This window comes from Oncorhynchus gorbuscha, linkage group LG12 (genome assembly GCF_021184085.1).
Source record: "Oncorhynchus gorbuscha isolate QuinsamMale2020 ecotype Even-year linkage group LG12, OgorEven_v1.0, whole genome shotgun sequence".
NCBI lineage: Eukaryota > Metazoa > Chordata > Actinopteri > Salmoniformes > Salmonidae > Oncorhynchus > Oncorhynchus gorbuscha.
Window position 1 is genome coordinate 5099523 of NC_060184.1, and position 27062 is coordinate 5126584.

The 27062-nt window shown below is 42.5% G+C and overlaps 1 protein-coding gene across 2 annotated transcripts in view; it reads right to left on the bottom strand.

Annotated features, from left to right (window-relative positions):
* LOC123990467 (zinc finger protein 513-like) overlaps nucleotides 1-26256 on the bottom strand; it is a 35845-nt gene extending 9589 nt beyond the window's left edge. The window contains exons 1-3 of one of the 2 annotated variants that reach the window (XM_046291015.1): nucleotides 26130-26256; nucleotides 25298-25435; nucleotides 18336-18473 (exon numbers count right to left, since the gene is read on the bottom strand). In XM_046291015.1, the coding sequence (XP_046146971.1) occupies nucleotides 18336-18473; nucleotides 25298-25337 (178 nt within the window). In that variant the 5' untranslated portion in view covers nucleotides 25338-25435; nucleotides 26130-26256. Of the gene's footprint in view, nucleotides 1-7282; nucleotides 7641-18335; nucleotides 18474-25297; nucleotides 25436-26129 lie in introns of those variants that run through there. The other variant, XM_046291016.1, reaches the window with a different exon arrangement.
* Between the last annotated feature and the right edge of the window lie 806 nt (nucleotides 26257-27062).

Consider the following 27062-nt stretch of genomic DNA (forward strand, 5'->3'; position numbering starts at 1 on the left):
CGGAGAGAGAGAGAGAGGCGAGGGAGGGACGAGGGACGGAGAGGAGAGAGAGAGGCGAGGGACGGAGAGAGAGAGAGAGAGAGAGAGGACGGAGAGAGGAGAGAGAGAGAGAGAGGCGAGGGACGGAGAGAGACGGAGAGAGAGAGAGGCGAGGGACGAGAGAGAGAGAGAGAGAGGCGAGGGACGGAGAGAGAGAGAGAGAGGCGAGGGACGAGAGGACGAGAGAGAGAGAGAGGCGAGGGACGGAGGAGAGAGAGAGAGAGAGGCGAGGGAGAGAGAGAGAGGCGAGGGACGGAGAGAGAGAGAGAGAGAGAGGCGAGGGACGGAGAGAGAGAGAGAGGAGAGGACGGAGAGAGAGAGAGAGGCGAGGGACGGAGAGAGAGAGAGAGAGAGAGAGGAGGCGAGGACGGAGAGAGAGAGAGAGAGAGGGACGGAGAGAGAGAGAGGGACGGAGAGAGAGAGAGAGAGAGAGAGAGAGGCGAGGGACGGAGAGAGAGAGAGAGAGGCGAGGACGGAGAGAGAGAGAGAGAGAGAGAGAGAGAGGCGAGGGACGGAGAGAGAGAGAGAGGCGAGGGACGAGAGAGAGAGAGAGGCGAGGGACGGAGAGAGAGAGAGGAGAGAGGAGAGAGAGAGAGAGAGAGAGGGACTGGAGAGAGAGAGGCGAGGGACGGAGAGAGAGAGAGAGAGAGAGGGACGGAGAGAGAGAGAGAGAGAGGCGAGGGACGAGAGACGGAGAGAGAGAGAGGAGAGGGACGAGGGAGAGAGAGAGAGAGAGGCGAGGGACGGAGAGAGGGAGAGAGAGAGGCGAGGGACAGAGAGAGAGAGACGAGAGAGAGAGAGAGAGAGGCGAGGGACGAGAGAGAGAGAGAGAGAGAGAGAGGCGAGGACGGAGAGAGAGAGAGAGAGGGACGGGACGGAGAGAGAGAGAGAGAGAGGCGAGGGACGGAGAGAGAGAGAGAGAGAGAGGCGAGGGAGAGAGAGAGAGAGAGACGGACGGAGAGAGAGAGAGAGAGGCGAGGGACGGAGAGAGAGAGAGAGGCGAGGGACGGAGAGAGAGAGAGAGAGGCGAGGGACGGAGAGAGAGAGGCGAGGGACGGAGAGAGAGAGAGAGAGAGGCGAGGGACGAGAGAGAGAGAGAGAGAGAGAGAGGCGAGGGACGGAGAGAGAGAGAGAGAGAGAGAGGCGAGGGACGGAGAGAGAGAGAGAGAGAGGCGAGGGAGAGAGAGAGAGAGAGGCGAGGGACGGAGAGAGAGAGAGAGGACGGAGAGAGAGAGAGGCGAGGGACGGAGAGAGAGAGAGAGGCGAGGGACGGAGAGAGAGAGGCGAGAGAGAGAGAGAGAGGCGAGGGACGGAGAGAGAGAGAGAGAGAGAGGCGAGGGACGGAGAGAGAGAGGCGAGGGACGGAGAGAGAGAGGCGAGGGAGAGAGAGAGAGGGACGGAGACGGAGAGAGAGAGAGAGGGAGGCGGGGCGGAGAGAGAGAGAGAGGGACGGAGAGAGAGAGAGAGGCGAGGGACGGAGAGAGAGAGAGAGAGGCGGAGGGACGGAGAGAGAGAGAGGGAGGGACGGAGAGAGAGAGAGAGAGGACGGAGAGAGAGAGAGAGGCGAGGGACGGAGAGAGAGAGAGAGGGACGGAGAGAGAGAGAGAGAGGCGAGGGGCGAGGGACGGAGAGAGAGAGAGAGGCGAGGGACGGAGAGAGAGAGAGAGGCGAGGGACGGAGAGAGAGAGAGAGGCGAGGGACGGAGAGAGAGAGAGAGGCGAGGGACGGAGAGAGAGAGAGAGAGAGGCGAGGGGGGAGAGAGAGAGAGAGAGGGCGGAGAGAGAGAGAGAGAGGCGAGGGACGGAGAGAGAGAGAGAGAGGCGAGGGACGAGAGAGAGAGGCGAGGACGGAGAGAGAGAGAGAGAGGGACGGAGAGAGAGAGAGAGAGAGCGAGGGACGGAGAGAGAGAGAGAGAGAGAGGCGAGGGACGGAGAGAGAGAGAGAGAGGCGAGGGACGGAGAGAGAGAGAGAGGAGAGAGGGGACGGAGAGAGAGAGAGAGAGAGGCGAGGGAGAGAGAGAGGCGAGGGACGGAGAGAGAGGACGAGGGACGGAGAGAGAGAGGCGAGAGAGAGGCGAGGGACGGAGAGAGGCGAGGGACGGAGAGAGAGGCGAGGGACGGAGAGAGAGAGAGGCGAGGGACGGAGAGAGAGGCGAGGGACGAGAGAGAGAGAGAGAGGCGAGGGACGAGAGAGAGAGAGAGAGAGGCGAGGGAGAGAGAGAGAGAGAGAGAGAGAGAGGCGAGGGGGAGGCGAGGGAGAGAGAGAGAGGCGAGGGACGGAGGAGAGGCGAGGGACGGAGAGAGAGAGAGAGAGGCGAGGGACGGAGAGAGAGAGAGAGGCGAGGGACGAGAGAGAGAGAGAGAGGCGAGGGACGGAGAGAGAGAGAGAGAGGGGACGGAGAGGGAGAGAGGCGAGGGACGGAGAGAGAGGCGAGGGACGGAGAGAGAGAGAGAGGGACGGAGAGAGAGAGAGAGAGAGAGAGAGGCGAGGGACGGAGAGAGAGAGAGGCGAGGGAGAGAGAGAGAGAGAGAGAGAGAGAGAGAGAGAGGGGCGGAGAGAGAGAGAGAGAGGCGAGGGAGAGAGAGAGAGGCGAGGGACGGAGAGAGAGAGAGAGGCGAGGGAGAGAGAGAGAGAGAGAGGACGAGGAGAGACGGAGAGAGAGAGAGAGGCGGAGAGAGAGGGAGGGACGGAGAGAGAGAGAGAGGGAGAGAGGAGAGGGACGGAGAGAGAGAGAGAGGCGAGGGACGAGAGAGAGAGAGAGAGAGAGGACGGAGAGAGAGAGGGAGAGAGAGGCGAGGGACGGAGAGAGAGAGGCGAGGGACGGAGAGAGAGAGAGAGAGGCGAGGGACGGAGAGAGAGAGAGAGGCGAGGGACGGAGAGAGGACGAGGAGAGAGAGAGAGAGAGAGGCGAGGGACGGAGAGAGAGAGAGAGGCGAGGGACGGAGAGAGAGAGAGAGGCGAGGGACGGAGAGAGAGAGAGAGGCGAGGGACGGAGAGAGAGAGAGAGGCGAGGGACGGAGAGAGAGAGAGAGAGAGGCGAGGGACGGAGAGAGAGAGAGGAGAGGACGGAGAGAGAGAGAGAGGCGAGGACGAGGGACGAGAGAGAGAGAGGCGAGGGACGAGAGAGAGAGAGAGAGAGGCGAGGGACGGAGAGAGAGAGAGAGGCGAGGGACGGAGAGAGAGAGAGAGAGAGGCGAGGGACGGAGAGAGAGAGAGAGACGGAGAGAGAGAGAGAGAGAGGCGAGGGACGAGGGAGAGAGAGAGAGGCGAGGGACGGAGAGAGAGAGGAGAGAGAGGCGAGGGACGAGAGAGAGAGAGAGAGAGAGGGACGGAGAGAGAGAGAGCGAGGGACGGAGAGGCGAGGGACGGAGAGAGAGAGAGAGAGGCGGGGACGAGAGAGAGAGAGAGAGGACGAGGGAGAGAGAGAGAGAGAGGGAGAGGAGAGGAGAGAGAGAGAGAGAGAGAGAGAGGCGAGGGACGGAGAGAGAGAGAGAGAGGCGAGGGACGGAGAGAGAGAGAGAGAGAGAGAGGGACGGAGAGAGAGAGAGAGAGGCGAGGGACGGAGAGAGAGAGAGAGGAGGGACGGAGAGAGAGAGAGAGAGAGGCGAGGGGGGACGGAGAGGGAGAGAGAGAGAGCGAGGGCGAGGGACGGAGAGAGAGAGAGAGAGAGGAGAGAGAGAGAGGACGGAGAGAGAGGAGACGGAGAGAGAGAGGCGAGGGACGGAGAGAGAGAGAGGGACGGAGAGAGAGAGAGGCGAGGGACGAGAGAGAGAGAGAGGCGAGGGACGGAGAGAGAGAGAGCGAGGACGGAGAGAGAGAGGCGAGGGACGGAGAGAGAGGAGGAGAGAGAGAGAGAGGCGAGGGACGGAGAGAGAGAGAGAGGAGAGAGAGAGAGAGAGAGGCGAGGGAGAGAGAGAGAGGGGAGAGAGGAGAGGGACGGAGAGAGAGAGAGGCGAGGGACGGAGAGAGAGAGAGGCGAGGGACGGAGAGAGAGAGAGGCGAGGGACGGAGAGAGAGAGAGGCGAGGGACGGAGAGAGAGAGGCGAGGGACGAGAGAGAGAGAGAGAGGCGAGGGACGAGAGAGAGAGAGAGAGGCGAGGGACGGAGAGAGAGAGAGAGAGAGAGAGAGAGGCGAGGGACGGAGAGAGAGAGAGGCGAGGGACGGAGAGAGAGAGAGAGAGGCGAGGGACGGAGAGAGAGAGAGAGAGGCGAGGGACGGAGAGAGAGAGAGAGAGGCGAGGGACGGAGAGAGAGAGGAGAGAGGAGAGAGGACGAGAGAGAGAGAGAGAGAGAGAGGCGAGGGACGGAGAGAGAGAGAGAGAGGCGAGGACGGAGAGAGAGAGAGAGAGGCGAGGGACGGAGAGAGAGAGAGAGGCGAGGGAGAGAGAGAGAGAGAGAGAGGACGAGGGAGAGAGAGAGAGAGAGAGGCGAGGGAGGAGAGAGAGAGAGAGAGGCGAGGGACGGAGAGAGAGAGGCGAGGGACGGAGAGAGAGAGAGAGAGAGAGAGAGGCGAGGGACGGAGGAGAGAGAGAGAGAGGAGGCGAGGAGAGAGAGAGAGGCGAGGGACGAGGAGAGAGAGAGCGAGGACGAGGGAGAGAGAGAGAGAGAGAGGAGAGAGGAGAGAGAGAGAGAGGAGGGACGGAGAGAGAGAGAGAGGCGAGGGACGGAGAGAGAGAGAGAGAGAGAGACGAGAGAGGCGAGGGACGGAGAGAGAGGAGGGACGGAGAGAGAGAGAGAGAGGAGAGAGGGACGGAGAGAGAGAGAGAGGAGAGGGACGGAGGAGAGAGAGAGAGAGAGGCGAGGGACGGAGAGGAGAGAGAGGCGAGGGACGGAGAGAGAGAGGCGAGGGACGGAGAGAGAGAGAGGCGAGGGACGGAGAGAGAGAGAGGCGAGGGACGGAGAGAGAGAGGCGAGGGACGGAGAGAGAGAGAGAGGCGAGGGACGGAGAGAGAGAGAGACGGGGAGAGAGAGAGAGGCGAGGGATGGAGAGAGAGAGAGAGAGAGGGGCGAGGGACGGAGAGAGAGAGAGAGGCGAGGGGCACAGTATAGGCAGGTCTTTAAAACTTGTTTTGTAGCAGGTTAGGAAAGCATTTTAGCTAACCTTAACCCTTTTCCTAACCTAAGTCTCCTACCTTCCACGTTAATTATTCTAACCTGCTACATAAATTCTCCTAACCTGCTACGAAAAAGGGCACCCAAAATAGTAGAGCAGTTGAGCCTCGTGTACGAAAAGGTAACTTCCAGTCGCAGCTGTACTACGTCTGGCCAGAACTGTGGTAGAACCAGGGCACCAAAACAGTAGAGCAGTTGAGCCTCGTGCTTCAACGCTCTTTGTTGTGGAAATTAACCCACTAAGCAGTTAACTTTCCGCATCGACCAAAAAAAAACACATTTCTTTTTGGTTAGGGATTTTTATTCTTAACGTTTAGGGATCCCAATTTCGTTTAAACATTTACATCCCTATCTCCTATCAAGAGTGAAATAGCCAAACCTCCACACCCAATAACCCATAGCAGATGTGCTGACAATACTTAGACAGGTCAGACTAAACAGACAAGAATGCATCCCAACTGGCACCCTATTCCCTTTATAGTGCACTACTTTTGATTAGGGCTCTGGTTAAAGTAGTGCACTACTTTTGATTAGGGCCCATAGGGCTCTGGTTAAAGTAGTGCACTACTTTTGATTAGGGCCCATAGGGCTCTGGTTAAAGTAGTGCACTATATAGGGGGAAAGGGTGCCATTAGGGACGGAGGTAAATCTGACAGACCTGCATTTGATTAAACCCTCAACAGAACAATTTAAAAGCCCTACTGTGAAACAGTGTCTTTCGAATTCTGGCAAAGACTGCATGCCCTAGACTCCAAAGAACATTTCAGTATTCACAAGAAGGTATCTGGGCTCCATCTCCAAGGTCAGACTAGACTACATTCAGAAGGTATCTGGCTTCATCTCCGAGGTCAGACTAGAATACATTCAGAAGGTATCTGGCTTCATCTCCGAGGTCAGACTAGGCTACATTCAGAAGGTATCTGGCTTCATCTCCAAGGTCAGACTAGAATACATTCAGAAGGTATCTGGCTTCATCTCCGAGGTCAGACTAGAATACATTCAGAAGGTATCTGGCTTCATCTCCGAGGTCAGACTAGAATACATTCAGAAGGTATCTGGCTCCATCTCCGAGGTCAGACTAGACTACATTCAGAAGGTATCTGGCTTCATCTCCGAGGTCAGACTAGAATACATTCAGAAGGTATCTGGCTTCATCTCCGAGGTCAGACTAGAATACATTCAGAAGGTATCTGGCTTCATCTCCGAGGTCAGACTAGAATACATTCAGAAGGTATCTGGCTTCATCTCCGAGGTCAGACTAGAATACATTCAGAAGGTATCTGGCTTCATCTCCGAGGTCAGACTAGAATACATTCAGAAGGTATCTGGCTTCATCTCCGAGGTCAGACTAGAATACATTCAGAAGGTATCTGGCTTCATCTCCGAGGTCAGACTAGAATACATTCAGAAGGTATCTGGCTTCATCTCCGAGGTCAGACTAGACTACATTCAGAAGGTATCTGGCTTCATCTCCAAGGTCAGACTAGAATACATTCAGAAGGTATCTGGCTTCATCTCCGAGGTCAGACTAGAATACATTCAGAAGGTATCTGGCTTCATCTCCGAGGTCAGACTAGAATACATTCAGAAGGTATCTGGCTCCATCTCCGAGGTCAGACTAGACTACATTCAGAAGGTATCTGGCTTCATCTCCGAGGTCAGACTAGAATACATTCAGAAGGTATCTGGCTTCATCTCCGAGGTCAGACTAGAATACATTCAGAAGGTATCTGGCTTCATCTCCGAGGTCAGACTAGAATACATTCAGAAGGTATCTGGCTTCATCTCCGAGGTCAGACTAGAATACATTCAGAAGGTATCTGGCTTCATCTACGAGGTCAGACTAGAATACATTCAGAAGGTATCTGGGCTCCATCTCCGAGGTCAGACTAGAATACATTCAGAAGGTATCTGGGCTCCATCTCCGAGGTCAGACTAGAATACATTCAGAAGGTATCTGGCTTCATCTCCGAGGTCAGACTAGAATACATTCAGAAGGTATCTGGCTTCATCTCCGAGGTCAGACTAGAATACATTCAGTTGGAATCAAACCAATTCAAAAAGGAAAATACAATCTCTGTTCTAGCAAATAATCATTCATAGCTCTACGTAGATAGTGTTTCATACTCACAGTGTTGGCAGCTTGTATTACCGTTTGTTTGCAGTATTTATCCAAATAATAAGGGGTGAAAGATAAATAAGATGCCTCTGTTGCAGTAGGCCTCCCCCCAAAAACAAGAAGAAAGAACAGACAGTTTGGCTAGGCCTCTGTTCTCTCCCTCTCTAAATCCTTCGCTCTCCGTCTCCCTTTATCTCGGTCTGTGAAGAAGCAGCCTTCTCTGACCTAGTCGTGGCTAGGCCTCCTTAGTGTTTTTCTTCTCCCTCAGTCTCTCTCCTTCTTTCTGGCCTTATATCTCTCTCTCTCTCTCTCTCTGAACTAAACCCAGCAGCAGTGAGGAATGGGAGATAAACATCCTTCTCCCAGCCAGGCAGAGAGAGACTGTGAGCAGGGTGGGAGTCTGATACAGCCTTTTATTGAGCTCGTCTGTCCCTGCTCTGCTAGAAACTCTGCCTGCTGGATGATTACCAAGCCTAATGATGATGACTATAATGGCAGTGGCTGATGGTAATGATGATGATGATGATGATGATGATGATGACGATGACAGCGGGGGAGCAGGAGGCAGACAGGACACGATGATGATGATGATGATGATGATGATGATGATGATGATGATGATGATGATGAATAAATGGTTTCCAGGGTAATGGAGTCCTTGATGATAATGGTGTCCTTGATGATAATGGCACTGCGTCTTTTTATCACCCTTATATAATAATGGCGGCTGCTCTTTTTTTATATTTTCCTTTGCCATTTTTCAGATTGTTCTTTCTGACAAAGAGGCCACAGAGGGAGAGAGGGAGAAGGAGAGGGAGGGAGAGGGAGGGAGAGAGAGAGAGGGAGGGAGGGGGAGAGAGAGGGAGAAGGAGAGAGAGGGAGGGAGAGAGAGGGAGGGAGGGAGAAGGAGAGAGAGGGAGGGAGGGAGGGAGAGAGAGGGAGGGAGGGAGAAGGAGAGAGAGAGGGAGGGAGGGAGGGAGAAGGAGAGGGAGGGAGGGAGAGGGAGGGAGGGAGAAGGGAGAGAGAGAGAGGGAGAGGGAGGGGGAGGGAGGGAGGGAGAGGGAGGGAGGGAGAGGGAGGGAGGGAGAGGGAGGGAGGGAGAGGGAGAGAGAGAGGGAGAGAGGGAGAAGGAGAGAGGGGGAGAAGGAGAGAGGGGGAGAAGGAGAGAGGGAGAAGGAGAGAGAGGGAGAAGGAGAGAGAGAGGGAAGGAGAGAGAGGGAAGGAGAGAGCGGGAAGGAGAGAGAGGGAGAAGGAGAGAGAGGGAGAGAGAGGGAGGTAGAGAGAGGGAGGTAGAGAGAGGGAGGTAGAGAGAGGGAGAAGGAGAGAGGGAGAAGGAGAGAGGGAGAAGGAGAGAGGGAGAAGGAGAGAGAGGGAAGGAGATGGAGAGAGAGGGAAGGAGAGAGAGGGAGAGGGAGGGAGGGAGAAGAAGGAGAGGGAGGGAGGAGAGAGAGGGGGAGAGGGAGGAGAGAGAAAAAGGGAGAAGGAGAGAGAGAGGGGGAGGGAGGGGGAGGGAGAGGGAGGGGGAGGGAGAAAAAGGAGAGAGAGGGAGAAATGTCCCTGGGCAGCACCCAACCAGCAGTGGGTTTATTTCTCTCTCTCCGTCTGTCATACTAAAGAAGCTGTCACCAACACAGAGACAGACAGCTCAATGTGTAGTCAAATGCTTTTATGCAAATATTGTTCATGGCACATTGCTTTAGTAAACCTAATCAAGGATTCTCAAAGCATTTAGTTTTCCAACAGACAGTGATTTTTCTTTGTCTCTATTTTTAAAGTGATAAACACCACTGACTACACCGTTACCACGTGAACTACTTACACCGTTACCACGTGAACTACTTACACCGTTACCACGTGAACTACTTACACTGTTACCTGGTGAACTACTTACACTGTTACCACGTGAACTACTTACACCGTTACCTCGTGAACTACTTACACCGTTACCTCGTGAACTACTTACACCGTTACCTCGTGAACTACTTACACCGTTACCTCGTGAACTACTTACACCGTTACCTCGTGAACTACTTACACCACTGACTACACCGTTACCACGTGAACTACTTACACCGTTACCTCGTGAACTACTTACACCGTTACCTCGTGAACTACTTACACCGTCACCTCGTGAACTACTTACACCGTCACCTCGTGAACTACTTACACCGTTACCTCGTGAACTACTTACACCGTTACCTCGTGAACTACTTACACCGTTACCTCGTGAACTACTTACACCGTTACCTCGTGAACTACTTACACCGTTACCTCGTGAACTACTTACACCGTTACCACGTGAACTACTTACACCGTTACCTGGTGAACTACTGACACCACTGACTACACCGTTACCACGTGAACTACTTACACCGTTACCTCGTGAACTACTTACACCGTTACCTCGTGAACTACTTACACCGTTACCTCGTGAACTACTTACACCGTTACCTCGTGAACTACTTACACCGTTACCTCGTGAACTACTTACACCGTTACCTCGTGAACTACTTACACCGTTACCTCGTGAACTACTTACACCGTTACCTCGTGAACTACTTACACCACTGACTACACCGTTACCACGTGAACTACTTACACCGTTACCTCGTGAACTACTTACACCGTACCTCGTGAACTACTTACACCGTCACCTCGTGAACTACTTACACCGTCACCTCGTGAACTACTTACACCGTTACCTCGTGAACTACTTACACCGTTACCTCGTGAACTACTTACACCGTTACCACGTGAACTACTTACACCGTTACCTGGTGAACTACTGACACCACTGACTACACCGTTACCACGTGAACTACTTACACCGTTACCTCGTGAACTACTTACACCGTTACCTCGTGAACTACTTACACCGTTACCTCGTGAACTACTTACACCGTTACCTCGGGAACTACTTACACCGTTACCACGGGAACTACTTACACCGTTACCACGTGAACTACTTACACCGTTACCTCGTGAACTACTTACACCGTTACCTCGTGAACTACTTACACCGTTACCACGTGAACTACTTACACCGTTACCACGTGAACTACTTACACCGTTACCTCGTGAACTACTTACACCGTTACCTCGTGAACTACTTACACCGTTACCTCGTGAACTACTTACACCTCGTGAACTACTTACACCCTCGTGAACTACTTACACCGTTACCTCGTGAACTACTTACACCGTTACCTCGTGAACTACTTACACCGTTACCTCGTGAACTACTTACACCGTTACCACGTGAACTACTTACAGCGTTGCCTCGTGAACTACTTACACCACTACTTACACCGTTACCTCGTGAACTACTTACACCGTTACCTCGTGAACTACTTACACCGTTACCACGTGAACTACTTACACCGTTACCACGTGAACTACTTACACCGTTACCTCGTGAACTACTTACACCACTGACTACACCGTTACCTCGTGAACTACTTACACCGTTACCTCGTGAACTACTTACACCGTTACCTCGTGAACTACTTACACCGTTACCTCGTGAACTACTTACACCGTTACCTCGTGAACTACTTACACCACTGACTACACCGTTACCTCGTGAACTACTTACACCGTTACCTCGTGAACTACTTACACCGTTACCTCGTGAACTACTTACAGCGTTGCCTCGTGAACTACTTACACCACTACTTACACCGTTACCTCGTGAACTACTTACACCGTTACCTCGTGAACTACTTACAGCGTTGCCTCGTGAACCACCTCGTGAATAACCCTTTTCAGCTTTCAGCACTAGATTTAAATGTATGAAAGGGGCATACTCATAATGGTAAAACTAAATTGGCCCCCACAGTCACAACCAGTGTTAAACAACCTGTATGTCAGGCAGTGTCAGAGGAAGGCCCCCCCAAAAATAAATCCAAGACTCCGGCCACCCAAGCCGGAGTCTGTTCAGAGCATTGGCTTTTGAACCAACAGGCTTCGAGACAGCTTCTACCCAGAAGCCATAAGACTACTACATAGTGAATTAATGGTTACCCAGACTATCTGCACTGACTTAGACACACACTCACCAGACTATATACGGTGCATTCGGGAAGTATTCAGACCCCTTAACTTTTTACACATTTTGTTACGTTACAAATGTATTCTAAAATGATTCATCCCCCCCCCTCATTAATCTACACACAATACCCCATAAAGAAAAATAAATAAAAAATTATAATTTTTTGCACACCTATTAAAATATCACATTTACGTAAGTATTCAGACCCTTTACTCAGTACTTTGTTGACGCACCTTTGGTAGCGATTACAACCGCGAGTCTTCTTCGGTATGACGTAACATGCTTGTCAAACCTGTATTTAGGAAGTTTCTCCCATTCCTCTCTGCAGATCATCTCAAGCTCTGTCAGGTTGGATGGGGAGAGTTGCTGCACAGCTATTTTCAGGTTTCTCCAGAGATGTTCGGTCAGGTTCAAGTCCAGGCTCTGGCTGGGCCACTCAAGGACATTCAGAGACTTGTCCTGAAGTCACTCCGGTGTTGTCTTGGCTGTGTGCTTAGGGTCGTTATCCTGTTGGAAGGTGAACCTTCACCCCAGTCTGAAGTCCTGAGCAGATTTTCATCAAGGATCTCTCTGTACTTTGCTCCGTTCATCTTTTCCTCGATTCTGACTAGTCTCCCTGTCCCTGCCGCTGAAAAACACGCCCACAGCAAAATGCTGCCACCACCATGCTTCACTGTAGGATTGGTGCCAGGTTTCCTCCAGACGTGACACTTGGCATTGTGAAAAATAGTTACATCTTGGTTTCATCAGACCAGAGAATCTTGTTTCTTTTAGATGCCTTTTGGCCAACTCCAAGTGGGCTGTTGTGTGCCTTTTACTGAGGAGTGTCATCCATCTGACCACTCTACCATAAAGGCCTGATTGGTGTAGTTCTGCAGAGATGGTTGTCCTTCTGGAAATTTCTCCCATCTCCACAGAGTAACTCTAGAGCTCTGTCAGAGTGACCATCATGGTTCTTGGTCACCTCCCTAACCAAGGCCCTTCTCCTCCAATTGCTCAGTTTGGCCGGGCAGGCCAGCTCTAGGAAGAGTCTTTGGTGGTTCCAAACTTCTTCCATTTAATAATGATGTAGGCCACTCTGTTCTTGGGGACCTTTAATGCTGCAGAAATGTTTTGCTACCCTTCCCCAAATCTGTTCCTCGACACAATCCTGTCCCGGAGCTCTATGGACAATTCCTTCGACATCATGGCTTGGTTTTTGCTGTGACATGCACTGTCAACTGTGGGATCTTATATAGACAGGTGTGTGCTTTTCCAAATCATGTCCAGTCAATTGAATTGACCACAGGTGGACTCCAATCAAGTTGTAGAAACATCAAGGATGATCAATGGAAACAGGATGCACCTGAGCTCAAAGCAAAGGGTCTGAATACTTATGTAAATAAGGTATTTGTTTTTTATTTGTAAACATTTCTAAAAATATTATCGCTTTGTCATTATGGTGTATTGTGATGTCAATATTTTAATTTTATCTTTATTCAACTAGGCAAGTCAGTTAAGAACAAATTCTTATTTTCAATGACGGCCTAGGAACAGTGGGTTAACTGCATTGTTCAGCAGGGGCAGAACAACAGATTTTTTCCTTGTCAGCTCGGGGATTCGATCTTGCAACCTTTCGGTTACTAGTCCAACGCTCTAACCACTAGGATACCTGCCGCCCTATGATGGGGTATTGTGATGTCATTATGGGGTATTGTGATGTCATTATGGGGTATTGTGATGTCATTATGGGGTATTGCCCTGCCTTCATCTACATATCTACCTCAAATACCTTGTACCTCTGCACATTGATCTGGTACTGGTACTCCCTGTATATAGCTCCACATTGATCTGGTACTTCCTGTATATAGCTCCACATTGATCTGGTACTCCCTGTATATAGCTCCACATTGATCTGGTACTTCCTGTATATAGCTCCACATTGATCTAGTACTTCCTGTATATAGCTCCACATTGATCTGGTACTTCCTGTATATAGCTCCACATTGATCTGGTACTCCCTGTATATAGCTCCACATTGATCTGGTACTTCCTGTATATAGCTCCACATTGATCTGGTACTGGTACTCCCTGTATATAGCTCCACATTGATCTGGTACTCCCTGTATATAGCTCCACATTGATCTAGTACTCCCTGTATATAGCTCCACATTGATCTGGTACTCCCTGTATATAGCTCCACATTGATCTGGTACTCCCTGTATATAGCTCCACATTGATCTGGTACTGGTACTCCCTGTATATAGCTCCACATTGATCTAGTACTTCCTGTATATAGCTCCACATTGATCTAGTACTTCCTGTATATAGCTCCACATTGATCTAGTACTTCCTGTATATAGCTCCACATTGATCTGGTACTTCCTGTATATAGCTCCACATTGATCTAGTACTTCCTGTATATAGCTCCACATTGATCTGGTACTTCCTGTATATAGCTCCACATTGATCTGGTACTCCCTGTATATAGCTCCACATTGATCTGGTACTTCCTGTATATAGCTCCACATTGATCTGGTACTGGTACTCCCTGTATATAGCTCCACATTGATCTGGTACTCCCTGTATATAGCTCCACATTGATCTAGTACTCCCTGTATATAGCTCCACATTGATCTGGTACTCCCTGTATATAGCTCCACATTGATCTGGTACTCCCTGTATATAGCTCCACATTGATCTGGTACTGGTACTTCCTGTATATAGCTCCTCATTGATCTGGTACTTCCTGTATATAGCTCCACATTGATCTGGTACTCCCTGTATATAGCTCCACATTGATCTGGTACTTCCTGTATATAGCTCCACATTAATCTGGTACTTCTAATTCTTGTATAAACACAACAGCTCTGCTTGGCACAAGAAGTATGAATGTCCTGACTTCTTATGGAGGCTGTATCAGTCAAATGCTGTACGGTCACCACAGATTCCACAATGACCATAAAATAGGCTTTGAGTGATTTACGCCTTGTGCACAACGTTTGCATCAAAAAATGTATGTGTTCCGGCAGAAGCCAATCAAATCGCCAGCCGGACTAGTGTGCAGTGTCGCATGCTTTAGATTTATTTATCTTGTGTGTTGTTTTGTCTACCAGTAGTAAACCACCTTAGAAGTCACTCATGTGTAACGCGATTCCTTTTGTTGTTATGCGGCGCGTGGATTGTGAAGACAAAGTCAAATGTACCGTAGGGCAATAACCACATGGCGTTATGCTTGATCTGGTAATGTGGTGCGGGAGGCGCCGTACAGAGTGTGTGATGCAATTGCCGAGCCTTCAGATGCGTGTTGCCAAATCAACGCTCCATTAACAGAGAGTCCGTGCGTCCCGCATAGCTCCACATCAACATGATTGTTTTGACGGTAGGTGGGACCGGTACATCCTATACAAACACATTTCCTTAACAACAAACACGGGAGAACTTTGACTAAAGGTCTCATCTGAATAAGTTTCCATAAATAAACAGATTTCTATATCTCGTGTAGTTTTTTTTAGTTTTTTTTTTACACGAAAATGAGTTTGAACTCCTGGAAAGAGACCGGGAAGGTAAATAGGGATTAATGCGGAGGAGGTCAAAGGAACATCGACCGTGGATATCCGTCATGATTGATGTAAAAATAAAAAATAAAAAAAGGCCCACAATGGGGTTACTAAAGTCCGATTTTGATATATTTGGCTGTTTTTGCTGCATAACATTTAGAAGGTGACTCTTTTCAGGATTTAGAAGAAGTGACTGCTAACTCCCGTTTGTATCAGCTGTTAGCATAGATAGCATACAGAAATCTGTGGTGCTGGTTGTAAAGTTGTTTTTAACTGTAATGGAGTTGATGACATGAAATTGTATTGGGGTTGACATCTATACAAGCATTATACTCCGATTTTTAATCTCAATATAGTGGGGAATATAAATGTAGGCTAATTTTGCTGGAGGGGGGCAATGAAGAGATTAGGATTTTTCCCCCAAACCTTCTCTGATGTTTTTGGTTGACCTCTTTACAGTATCTATGGAAACGCAAGCTTGCCACAAGAAGTGGACGCAGTTGCGGGACAAGTTCTCAAACTATATCTATATCTATATATGTATATATAAAATCAAAAGGTTGAAATAGAGATGTACTTGATGCCATCTTGGCTGAGCTCCTGTGTCATGCACACGGGAATTGGAGTCCAACATCTCAGAAGTATAAAAATAAAAATATTTAAAAAAATATAAAAAAATATATGCCATTTAGCAGACGCTTTTATCCAAAGCGACTTACAGTCATGTGTGCATACATTCTACGTATGGGTGGTCCCGGGGATCGAACCCACTACCCTGGCGTTACAAGCGCCATGCTCTACCAACTGAGCTAGGTTCTCTTTCGTTTAGCCAGTTGCTTGTTGGCTGGCTGGCTAAAGAGTATCCTTGAGTGTTGCGTTTTAGGAGGAACACGAAGCACAACAGGTACGAACGCTCTTAACTTTTGCGGAGGCCACTTTACTGTAGAAGCTATATGGACACTGCAGACGCTGGATTGACCATACACACACACACACACACACACACACACACACACACACACACACACACACACACACACACACACACACACACACACACACACACACACACACACACACACACACACACACACCTCCTTAATAGCCTACAGCTGCTAGCTCTGTGCCTCTCTCAAATCAAATCTTATTTATCACATGTGCCAAATACAACTAGCTATATACAGGGAGTACCAGTACCAGATCAATGTGGAGCTATATACAGGAAGTACCAGATCAATGTGGAGCTATATACAGGGAGTACCAGTACCAGATCAATGTGGAGCTATATACAGGGAGTACCAGTACCAGATCAATGTGGAGCTATATACAGGGAGTACCAGTACCAGATCAATGTGGAGCTATATACAGGGAGTACCAGATCAATGTGGAGCTATATACAGGAAGTACCAGATCAACGTGGAGCTATATACAGGAAGTACCAGATCAATGTGGAGCTATATACAGGGAGTACCAGATCAATGTGGAGCTATATACAGGAAGTACCAGATCAATGTGGAGCTATATACAGGAAGTACCAGATCAATGTGGAGCTATATACAGGGAGTACCAGATCAATGTGGAGCTATATACAGGAAGTACCAGATTAATGTGGAGCAATACAGTCACCACAACAGCCCTTAGCCTGGAGGTAGCAAACAGCCCCATCATACCTGACATGATAAAGGAGCCGTCTAAAACCCAACAAGGCACCAGTCTAAAACCCAACAAGGCATGAGTCTAAAGCCCAACAAGGCACCAGTCTAAAACCCAACAAGGCACGAGTCTAAAGCCCAACAAGGCACGAGTCTAAAGCCCAACAAGGCACGAGTCTAAAGCCCAACAAGGCAACAGTCTAAAACCCAACAAGGCACGAGTCTAAAACCCAACAAGGCAACAGTCTAAAACCCAACAAGGCAACAGTCTAAAACCCAACGAGGCACGAGTCTAAAACCCAACGAGGCACGAGTCTAAAACCCAACGAGGCACCAGTCTAAAACCCAACAAGGCTAAAACCCAACAAGGCTAAAACCCAACGAGGCTAAGACCCAACGAGGCACCAGTCTAAAACCCAACGAGGCACCAGTCTAAAACCCAACGAGGCACCAGTCTAAAACCCAACGAGGCACCAGTCTAAAACCCAACGAAGGCACCAGTCTAAAACCCAACGAGGCACCAGTCTAAAATCCAACGAGGCACCAGTCTAAAGCTCAACAAGGCACCAGTCTAAAGCCCAACAAGGCTAGTATGCAGGTTAAGCAGATAACTCAGGCCTCAAAACCTTGACATAGGACTGGGTGATACGGCCAATATATAATTTTACAATATTTTTTCAAATATTTGGCAGTATTTGAACAATGAAAGCTCTAAATATGTTTTATGAGTAGTGCTGTACGTGACCCTAGAATGGCAACTGTCATGTATTGTCATGTTATGTCTTGTTCCTGTTCTTTCTCTTCACTTCGTTTCCCCCTGCTGGTCGTATTAGGTTACCTTCTCTCCCTTTCCTTCCCCCAGCTGTCCCTCATCTCCTCTAACTACCTCGTTTACCCTCTCACACCTGTTCCCTTTTTCCCTCTGATTAGGTCTCTATTTCTCTCTCTGTTTCTGCTTCTGTCTTTGTCAGATTCTCGTTTGCTTCACCCTTGTCCCGTCCTGTCGTAATCTGCCTCTTCATCAGATGCTACGTGTGATCAGGCACCTCTGTCCTCTACAACCCGCGCCTACCCGGAGAGACCAGCAGTCTGTTGCCGCTAACCCTGCTATTCTCCTCTGCTGCTAGAAGGGGACTCTCCTGTTAAGATCAGAGGACTTTAAGATTTATTTGTCGCCCTCTCTGCGGGTTGTCTATTTTGTCAATCGATACATCTGAAGAGGATCTATGTCTTCCCTGTGTTTGGACATTAAAAGACTCTGTTTCTGTTAAACCGCTTTTGGGTCCTCACTCACCTGCATAACAGCAACAAATTAATCCTAAGTGGTTTTAATTGGCTTTCTCCAACCTGATGGTTACATACTCAACCAAACTAGAACCGAACTGACAGTGAAGTAGTCCAATTTGTATAACTTTTCATTTAATTCAGCACCGCATCAAAATACCGTTATAGACGATATTGTAAAAGAAAGAAATCATACCAGCATGTATATTACCCAGCCATACTTTGACCCCGATTGTTCTAGGTTTGGTGGTCTCCAAAACATCTCAAATGTGTCTGGCAATGCAAGATTTATTCAGCGGTAAACGTTTTGACCTCCACGACATGCTTCTATCATGGAACAGGTCTCGGTTATATATATTGATTCCAATCACCCATCAAGGCATGACATTTACATTATGTTTTTAGTCATACATTTTCATACTTTTCTTGTACTGATTTAGGCCTAACAGTTGTCTAGTTAAGTGCTCTACATCAAGTTATATTTATGTCCAACAAAACCAACCTGTGTGAATAAAAACTTAAATACATTTAGTACCAACCTGAGTACTTGTCGTCCAAGCCTAGGATCTTGTCATGGCCGGGGTCACCAAACTCAAGGTCGTGTCCCAGAAGGAAATCTGCCTTCAAGGTCAGGCTTCCTGGAGCTACAATGGTTAATACACCATCTTCAGAATCCACTGAAACACAAAAACAACCTTTATTTATATTTGTCAGGGAATTAATACTCAAGTATAATAATCTAGTAATAATAATCTAGTAATAATAATCTAGTATTAATAATCTAGTATAATAATCTAGTATTAATAATCTAGTATTAATAATCTAGTATAATAATCAGTATTAATAATCTAGTATAATAATCTAGTATTAATAATCTAGTATTAATAATCTAGTATTAATAATCTAGTATTAATAATCTAGTATAATAATCTAGTGTTAATAATAGTGTTAATAATCCAGGATAATAATCTAGTGTTAATAAGTGTTAATAATCTAGAATTAATAATCTAGTATAATAATCTAGTATAATAATCTAGTATAATAATCTAGTGTTAATAATCAGTATTAATAATCTAGTATAATAATCTAGTATTAATAATCAGTATTAATAATCTAGTATAATAATCTAGTATTAATAATCTAGTATATTCTAGTATTAATAATCTAGTATTAATAATGTAGTATTAATAATCTAGTATAATCTAGTATAATCTAGTATTAATAATGTAGTGTTAATAATCAGTATTAATAATCTAGTATTAATAATCTAGTGTTAATAATCAGTATTAAATCTAGTATTAATCATCAGTATTAATAATCTAGTATAATCTAGTATTAATAATAATTAATAATCTAGTATAATAATCTAGTATTCATAATCTAGTGTTAATAATCAGTATTAATAATCTAGTATTAATAATCTAGTATAATCTAGTATAATAATCTAGTATAAACTAGTATTAATACTCTAGTATAATAATCTAGTATTCATAATCTAGTGTTAATAATCAGTATTAATAATCTAGTATTAATAATCTAGTATAATAATCTAGTATAATCTAGTATAATAATCTAGTATAAACTAGTGTTAATAATCAGTATTAATAATCTAGTATAATAATCTAGTTTAATAATCTAGTATTCATAATCTAGTGTTAATAATGTAGTGTTAATAATCAGTATTAATAATCTAGTATTCATAATATAGTGTTAATAATCAGTATTAAATCTAGTATAATCTATTATTAATAATCTAGTATTAATCATCAGTATTAATAATCTAGTATAATCTAGTATTAATAATAATTAATAATCTAGTATAATAATCTAGTATAATAATCTAGTATTAATAATCTAGTATTAATAATCTAGTATAATAATCAGTATTAATAATCTAGTATAATAATATAGTATTAATAATCTAGTATAATAATCTGTATTAATAATCTAGTATTATTAATCTAGTATAATAATCTAGTATAATCATCTAGTGTTAATAATCAGTATTAATAATCTAGTATTAATAATCAGTATTAATAATCTAGTATTAATAATATAGTATAATCTAGTATTAATAATCTAATATTAATAATGTAGTGTTAATAATCAGTATTAATAATCTAGTGTTAATAATCTAGTGTTAATAATCGGTATTAAATCTAGTATAATCTAGTATTAATAATCTAGTATTAATCATCAGTATTAATAATCTAGTATAATCTAGTATTAATAATAATTAATAATCTAGTATAATAATCTAGTATTCATAATCAGTATTAATAATCTAGTATTAATAATCTAGTATAATAATCTAGTATAATCTAGTATTAATAATCTAGTATAAACTAGTATTAATACTCTAGTATAATAATCTAGTATTAATAATCTAGTATAATAATCTAGTATTAATAATCTAGTATTAATAATCTAGTATTAATAATCTAGTATTAATAATCAGTATTAATAATCTAGTATAATAATCTAGTTTAATAATCTAGTATTCATAATCTAGTGTTAATAATGTAGTGTTAATAATCAGTATTAATAATCTAGTATTCATAATATAGTGTTAATAATCAGTATTAAATCTAGTAAAATCTATTATTAATAATCTAGTATTAATCATCAGTATTAATAATCTAGTTTAATCTAGTATTAATAATAATTAATAATCTAGTATAATAATCTAGTATAATAATCTAGTATTCATAATCTAGTGTTAATAATCAGTATTAATAATCTAGTATAATCTAGTATTAATAATCTAGTATTAATCATCATTATTAATAATCTAGTATTAATCATCAGTATTAATAATCTAGTATAATCTAGTATTAATAATAATTAATAATCTAGTATAATAATCTAGTATTCATAATCAGTATTAATAATCTAGTATTAATAATCTAGTATTAATAATCTAGTATAAACTAGTATTAATAATCTAGTATTAATAATCTAGTATTAATAATCTAGTATTAATAATCTAGTATTAATAATCAGTATTAATAATCTAGTATAATAATCTAGTTTAATAATCTAGTTTAATAATCTAGTATTCATAATCTAGTGTTAATAATGTAGTGTTAATAATCAGTATTAATAATCTAGTATTCATAATATAGTGTTAATAATCAGTATTAAATCTAGTATAATCTATTATTAATAATCTAGTATTAATCATCAGTATTAATAATCTAGTTTAATCTAGTATTAATAATAATTAATAATCTAGTATAATAATCTAGTATAATAATCTAGTATTCATAATCTAGTGTTAATAATCAGTATTAATAATCTAGTATAATCTAGTATTAATAATCTAGTATAATAATCTAGTGTTAATAATCAGTATTAATAATCTAGTATAATAATCTAGTATAATAATCTAGTTTAATAATCTAGTGTTAATAATGTAGTGTTAATAATCAGTATTAATAATCTAGTATTAATAATATAGTGTTAATAATCAGTATTAAATCTAGTATAATCTATTATTAATAATCTAGTATTAATCATCAGTATTAATAATCTAGTATAATCTAGTATTAATAATAATTAATAATCTAGTATAATAATCTAGTATTCATAATCTAGTGTTAATAATCAGTATTAATAATCTAGTATAATAATCTAGTGTTAATAATCAGTATTAATAATCTAGTATTAATAATCAGTATTAATAATCAGTATTAATAATCTAGTTTAATAATCTAGTATTATAATCTAGTATTAATAATCTAGTATAATCTAATGTATTAATAATCTAATATTAATAATGTAGTGTTAATAATCAGTATTAATAATCTAGTATTAATAATCTAGTGTTAATAATCGGTATTAAATCTAGTATAATCTAGTATTAATAATCTAGTATTAATCATCAGTATTAATAATCTAGTATAATCTAGTATTAATAATAATTAATAATCTAGTATAATAATCTAGTATTCATAATCTAGTGTTAATAATCAGTATTAATAATCTAGTATTAATAATCTAGTATAATAATCTAGTATAATCTAGTATTACTAATCTAGTATAAACTAGTATTAATACTCTAGTATTAATAATCTAGTATTAATAATCTAGTATTAATAATCTAGTATTAATAATCTAGTGTTGATAATCAGTATTAATAATCTAGTATAATAATCTAGTTTAATAATCTAGTTTAATAATCTAGTATTCATAATCTAGTGTTAATAATGTAGTGTTAATAATCAGTATTAATAATCTAGTATTCATAATATAGTGTTAATAATCAGTATTAAATCTAGTATAATCTATTATTAATAATCTAGTATTAATCATCAGTATTAATAATCTAGTATAATCTAGTATTAATAATAATTAATAATCTAGTATAATAATCTAGTATAATAATCTAGTATTCATAATCTAGTGTTAATAATCAGTATTAATAATCTAGTATAATAATGTAGTGTTAATAATCAGTATTAATAATCTAGTATTCATAATATAGTGTTAATAATCAGTATTAAATCTAGTATAATCTAGTATTAATAATCTAGTGTTAATAATCAGGTATAATAATCTAGTATAATAATCTAGAATTAACAATCTAGTATAATAATCTAGTATAATAATCTAGTATAATAATCTAGTGTTAATAATCAGTATTAATAATCTAGTATAATAATCTAATATAATAATCTAGTATTAATAATCAGTATTAATAATCTAGTATAATCATCTAGTATAATCTAGTATTAATAATCTAGTATAATCTAGTATTAATAATCTAGTATTAATAATGTAGTGTTAATAATCAGTATTAATAATCTAGTATTAATAATGTAGTGTTAATAATCAGTATTAAATCTAGTATAATCTAGTATTAATAATCTAGTATAATCTAGTATTAATAATAATTAATAATCTAGTATAATAATCTAGTATAATAATCTAGTATAATAATATAGTATTAATAATCTAGTGTTAATAATCAGTATTAATCTAGTATAATCTAGTATTAATAATATAGTGTTAATAATCAGTATTAATAATCTAGAATTAATAATCTAGTATTAATAATCTAGTTTAATAATCTAGTATTAATAATCTAGTATAATAATCTAGTATTAATAATCTAGTATAATAATATAGTATAATAATCTAGTTTAATAGTCTAGTGTTAATAATCTAGTATAATAATCTAGTATTAATACTCTTGTATTAATAATCTAGTATTAATAATCTAGTATAATAATCTAGTATTAATAATCTAGTATTAATAATCTAGTATTAATAATCTAGTATAATAATCTAGTGTTAATAGTGTTAATAATCCAGTATAATAATCTAGTGTTAATAAGTGTTAATAATCTAGTATTAATAATCTAGTGTTAATAATCTAGTGTTAATAATCTAGTGTTAATAATCTAGTATAATAATCATGTATTAATAATCAAGTGTTAATAATCAGTATTAAATCTAGTATAATCTAGTATAATAATCTAGTATTAATAATCTAGTGTTAATAATCAGTATTAAATCTAGTATAATCTAGTATTAATACTCTAGTATAATAAAATTGAGTTTCCTAGAAAATAGCTTTATGAAGGTTAGAAGTCATAAGGATGTGAGGAAGTATGAATATTAATCAAGCCATGTTTTCCTAGCCTTACTGACGGAAATGTTAATTGCTCCAAGTTCATGTAAAAAACAAACAAAAAAACACCGTTGACACACAGCTATGAATATTCAATAGTCAAAGACACCACCTGCCAGTAATTTCCAAGACAGTCTGCCACAATTAAAGGGATACTTCGGGATTTTGGCAATGATTGGAAGTCGACAGGTATTTTGTTTTTTTTAACCTTTATTTAACTAGGCAAGTCAGTTAATAACAAATTCTTATTTACAATGACGGCCTACCCCGGATGATGCTGGGCCAATTGTGTGCCACCCTATGGGACTCCCAATCACAGCCGGATGTGATTCATTATGTAAGGTTTAGGTATGTAGACTTCCAGCCATTGTGCTAACGCTAGTTAGCATTGGCTCGGGAAGGTACCACTAACTTCCTTCATACTGGACACAGAGACATGAAAATTGTATCCACAAGTTCATCTGACTCTGGGGAAGTAGTGCCAAAATCCCAAAGTATCCCTTTAAAGGCCTTCTGAGTGAACTAATACTCTGCTGCCCTCTAGTGGAGAGTGTGATGCATGACAGTACATGAGTCAGTGGCTGCCTCCCTGTATAATTCAGAGCCATATGGGGCCCTGGTCAAAAGTTGTGAACTATCTTGGGAAGAGGGTTTGCCTAGCTATCCATTCCAGACTCCTTGTTCGGGCCAAACGCTACACCACGTTCGCGGACGTTAGATTCTTCTCCGCAATGAGTGAATCCCCGAGCTGACAAGGTAAAAATCTGTCATTCTGACCCTAAGCAAGGCAGTTAATCCACTGTTACCTGCGGGAGACACATTTCAGTTGGACAACTGACTAGGTATCTCCCTTTCCGAGAGTCTTCCCCCGACCCTTCACCGAATGCCAACATATTCGAGGCAGTCTGATTTCTCCAGAAACCAATGGGTTTGGCCAGAGCCAGTCACACAGGTGGGTAAAAGCTGCGTTCTGATTGGTTAGAGACGACCAAAAGCGTTGAGGACTTTGTTTTGTACAAAACGGCCCTCGAAAAACCACAAACGACTTCAATGACGTCAGACTGAAATATGTAGCGAACGACAGCAGAAAAAAAATCATTTTAGTGTGAGTCGTCAGGCTAGAGTACCATTTGAGACGTAGCCTTAATTGGTCTTTGACCATTGGAGAGGAGGTTTAGTTAAGGCAGTAGCCAATGTTAATGACGAGATCCCATCGATGAGAAACCAAGACGCCTGGTAAAGTGTTTCTATGATGTTTCCTGTATCTTAAATCATATTCAAGTCACTGGATTTCTTAAATTCACCTTTCCTGAATTCCCATCTCCTCAAAACACATTGGAAGGAAGGACCACTGACATTTCTTCTTCCAATATTGGTGAGGAGGATGTGATGTAATCACAGGAAGTCAAATTGGGACAGAGCCATCTTACCTAATAAGATGGCTCGGTCTGAAAAAAAAAACGGATAGTTTAAAAAAAAATGTATATGTTTTTCTTACACATGTGTTCCTCAAAGATTATAAAGTGAAAACAACTGTTTAAGCATAGCCAGGTTCTCCAGTAAAATGTCCATGTGGGGACAGATTGTTTGTGTCCATTTCTATGTCTCTGGCATGTTTTGGTCTCTAGCTACATGAACTTGATGATCCCCCTCTTCAGCGTTGTTAGAAAGTGGTCACCATTAGTTCCCACCCTACAACTGGTCCAGTCCATTCTCTAGTGAATGAATACAGTTGTTCCTGTATTTCATATTTGACCATCTGCTCTCATACAGGAAACGTTAAAACCAGAGCACAAAGATCAGGAACGTCATTAGCATAACATGCATGTTGCCCTCTAGAGAATAGATCAACGTTTGATCCCTTACACTTGACAGGTTGAGGATTCTGTTGTTTTCTTCTTGGCATCTTCCGGTCAGCCTCTCTCTTCTGCCACCTCTTCTGAAAGACCACTGGAACTATCAGCTCATTCTGTTTTTATCCATCAAACCGCTTCTCCAGTGGTTCTAATAGTCACACAAACACAGATACATATCGATGACAATCAACCAGACATGACAATGCATTTTCAAGCAATTCAGGCATAATTAGCCCAAGCTATCTCTATTGCCCTGGTATGGGCATTTATTAGTTAGCTACCTAGCTAGCAAACCAAACGTGTGATACACGGACCTGACAGCTCCACACCAATGATTAAAATGCCATTTTAAATAACTAACGCTAGTTAGCGAGCTAAGGTTTAGATGGCTTGCTAAGTCGAGTATGATAATGCAGGCAGATCGGATCGCTGGCTATCGTGTGGATGTTGTTGCAGCTCCTGGCCCTTAATGATCCTTTGTAGACAGCTAGCCAGCTGGTTAATGATGTTAGCTAACTAACATGAACGAATACACAACGTTACCAGGCTAATTTGTCTGAAAGAGCAAACAAAACAGTAACGTGAGAATTATAGCTAGCCAATGTTAGATATGTATGTTCGGTTTGTTATATATGAAGTACTCTGAAAGCTTGATAGTTAATGATAGCGTGAAGGTTAACGTTAGTAGCTAGTTAGCTAAACAGCAAGTACAGTATGTGCTACATTAGCCAGCTAGCTATCGTTAGCTATCAAGCTACCGTTTATTTACAAAGCTACATTTAGTAAATAAACCTCTCGATTGTAGCCAGTAAAGCTCCATGTACAAACGAGACCTAAATTACCGTGTTTATATATCCGCCATTTCTTTATCTGCAGCGGCGACAAAGAAAGGCAATTAATATTGTTTTTCATAACTTAATTGTTTTTTTTTATTTCCATTGTATACATTCGCTTCCGCTGTAGCACGTATTTCCGCTTCCTAAATTCATTTCCGGTCGTCTGAGTCATGGTACTTGTAGTTATTTTGTGTTTCTAATCATTTTAGCCATGCGAAATGTATATTTTGGTGTATTTCATGTGATGTGACAGGAGAAGAAGACGTTATTATATTCTTATACCTTCTTATTCGATGTCTTAAAATGTATGTTGGGGATTTTATCAAGATCGCACATTTTAACTTATGTTATGGGGAAGTTTGAGGTTAAGCCTGATGGTTGCAGACTTCTACACTACATTTTTGGGCAATTGCGTGACACCTTAATGTTTAACCCATTTGAAAATGGATGAACGAGGCTGTGTTGTAACGTTTGACGAGGCTGAGATATTTATGAATCGGAGTGTGATCCCATCGGTCTATGTCACTAGAGCGTGCCACCCGCAGGCAGCCGGACGGTTGCACCCACCCTCCCCAATATGAACCAACAGGCGCCTGCGAGTGGAATAACGGGGAAGCTCGCTCTACAAAGGGTAGGGGGTCATACGCTACAATTTCTCCGATCTTTCTGCGAAATTCACTCTGACTCATTTTGTAGCTTTGATGTCCAGATATGTTTTAGAACAGTGGGAGGTTCGCGCTACTCGAGGAGACGAGTTAGTTGTTGATTGACACGCTGGAGAGAGAGAAGTAAAGGTGCCGGTTTACTACTATTAGAAATATATTGGTGATGTGCGTAATGTCAATATCACTCGTTTTGAGTAGAACGAACCAGAAACCGTTATGATTTATGCATATAACCGGATGAAGGTAACGTTTAAAAAAAAAAATGATTACAAAT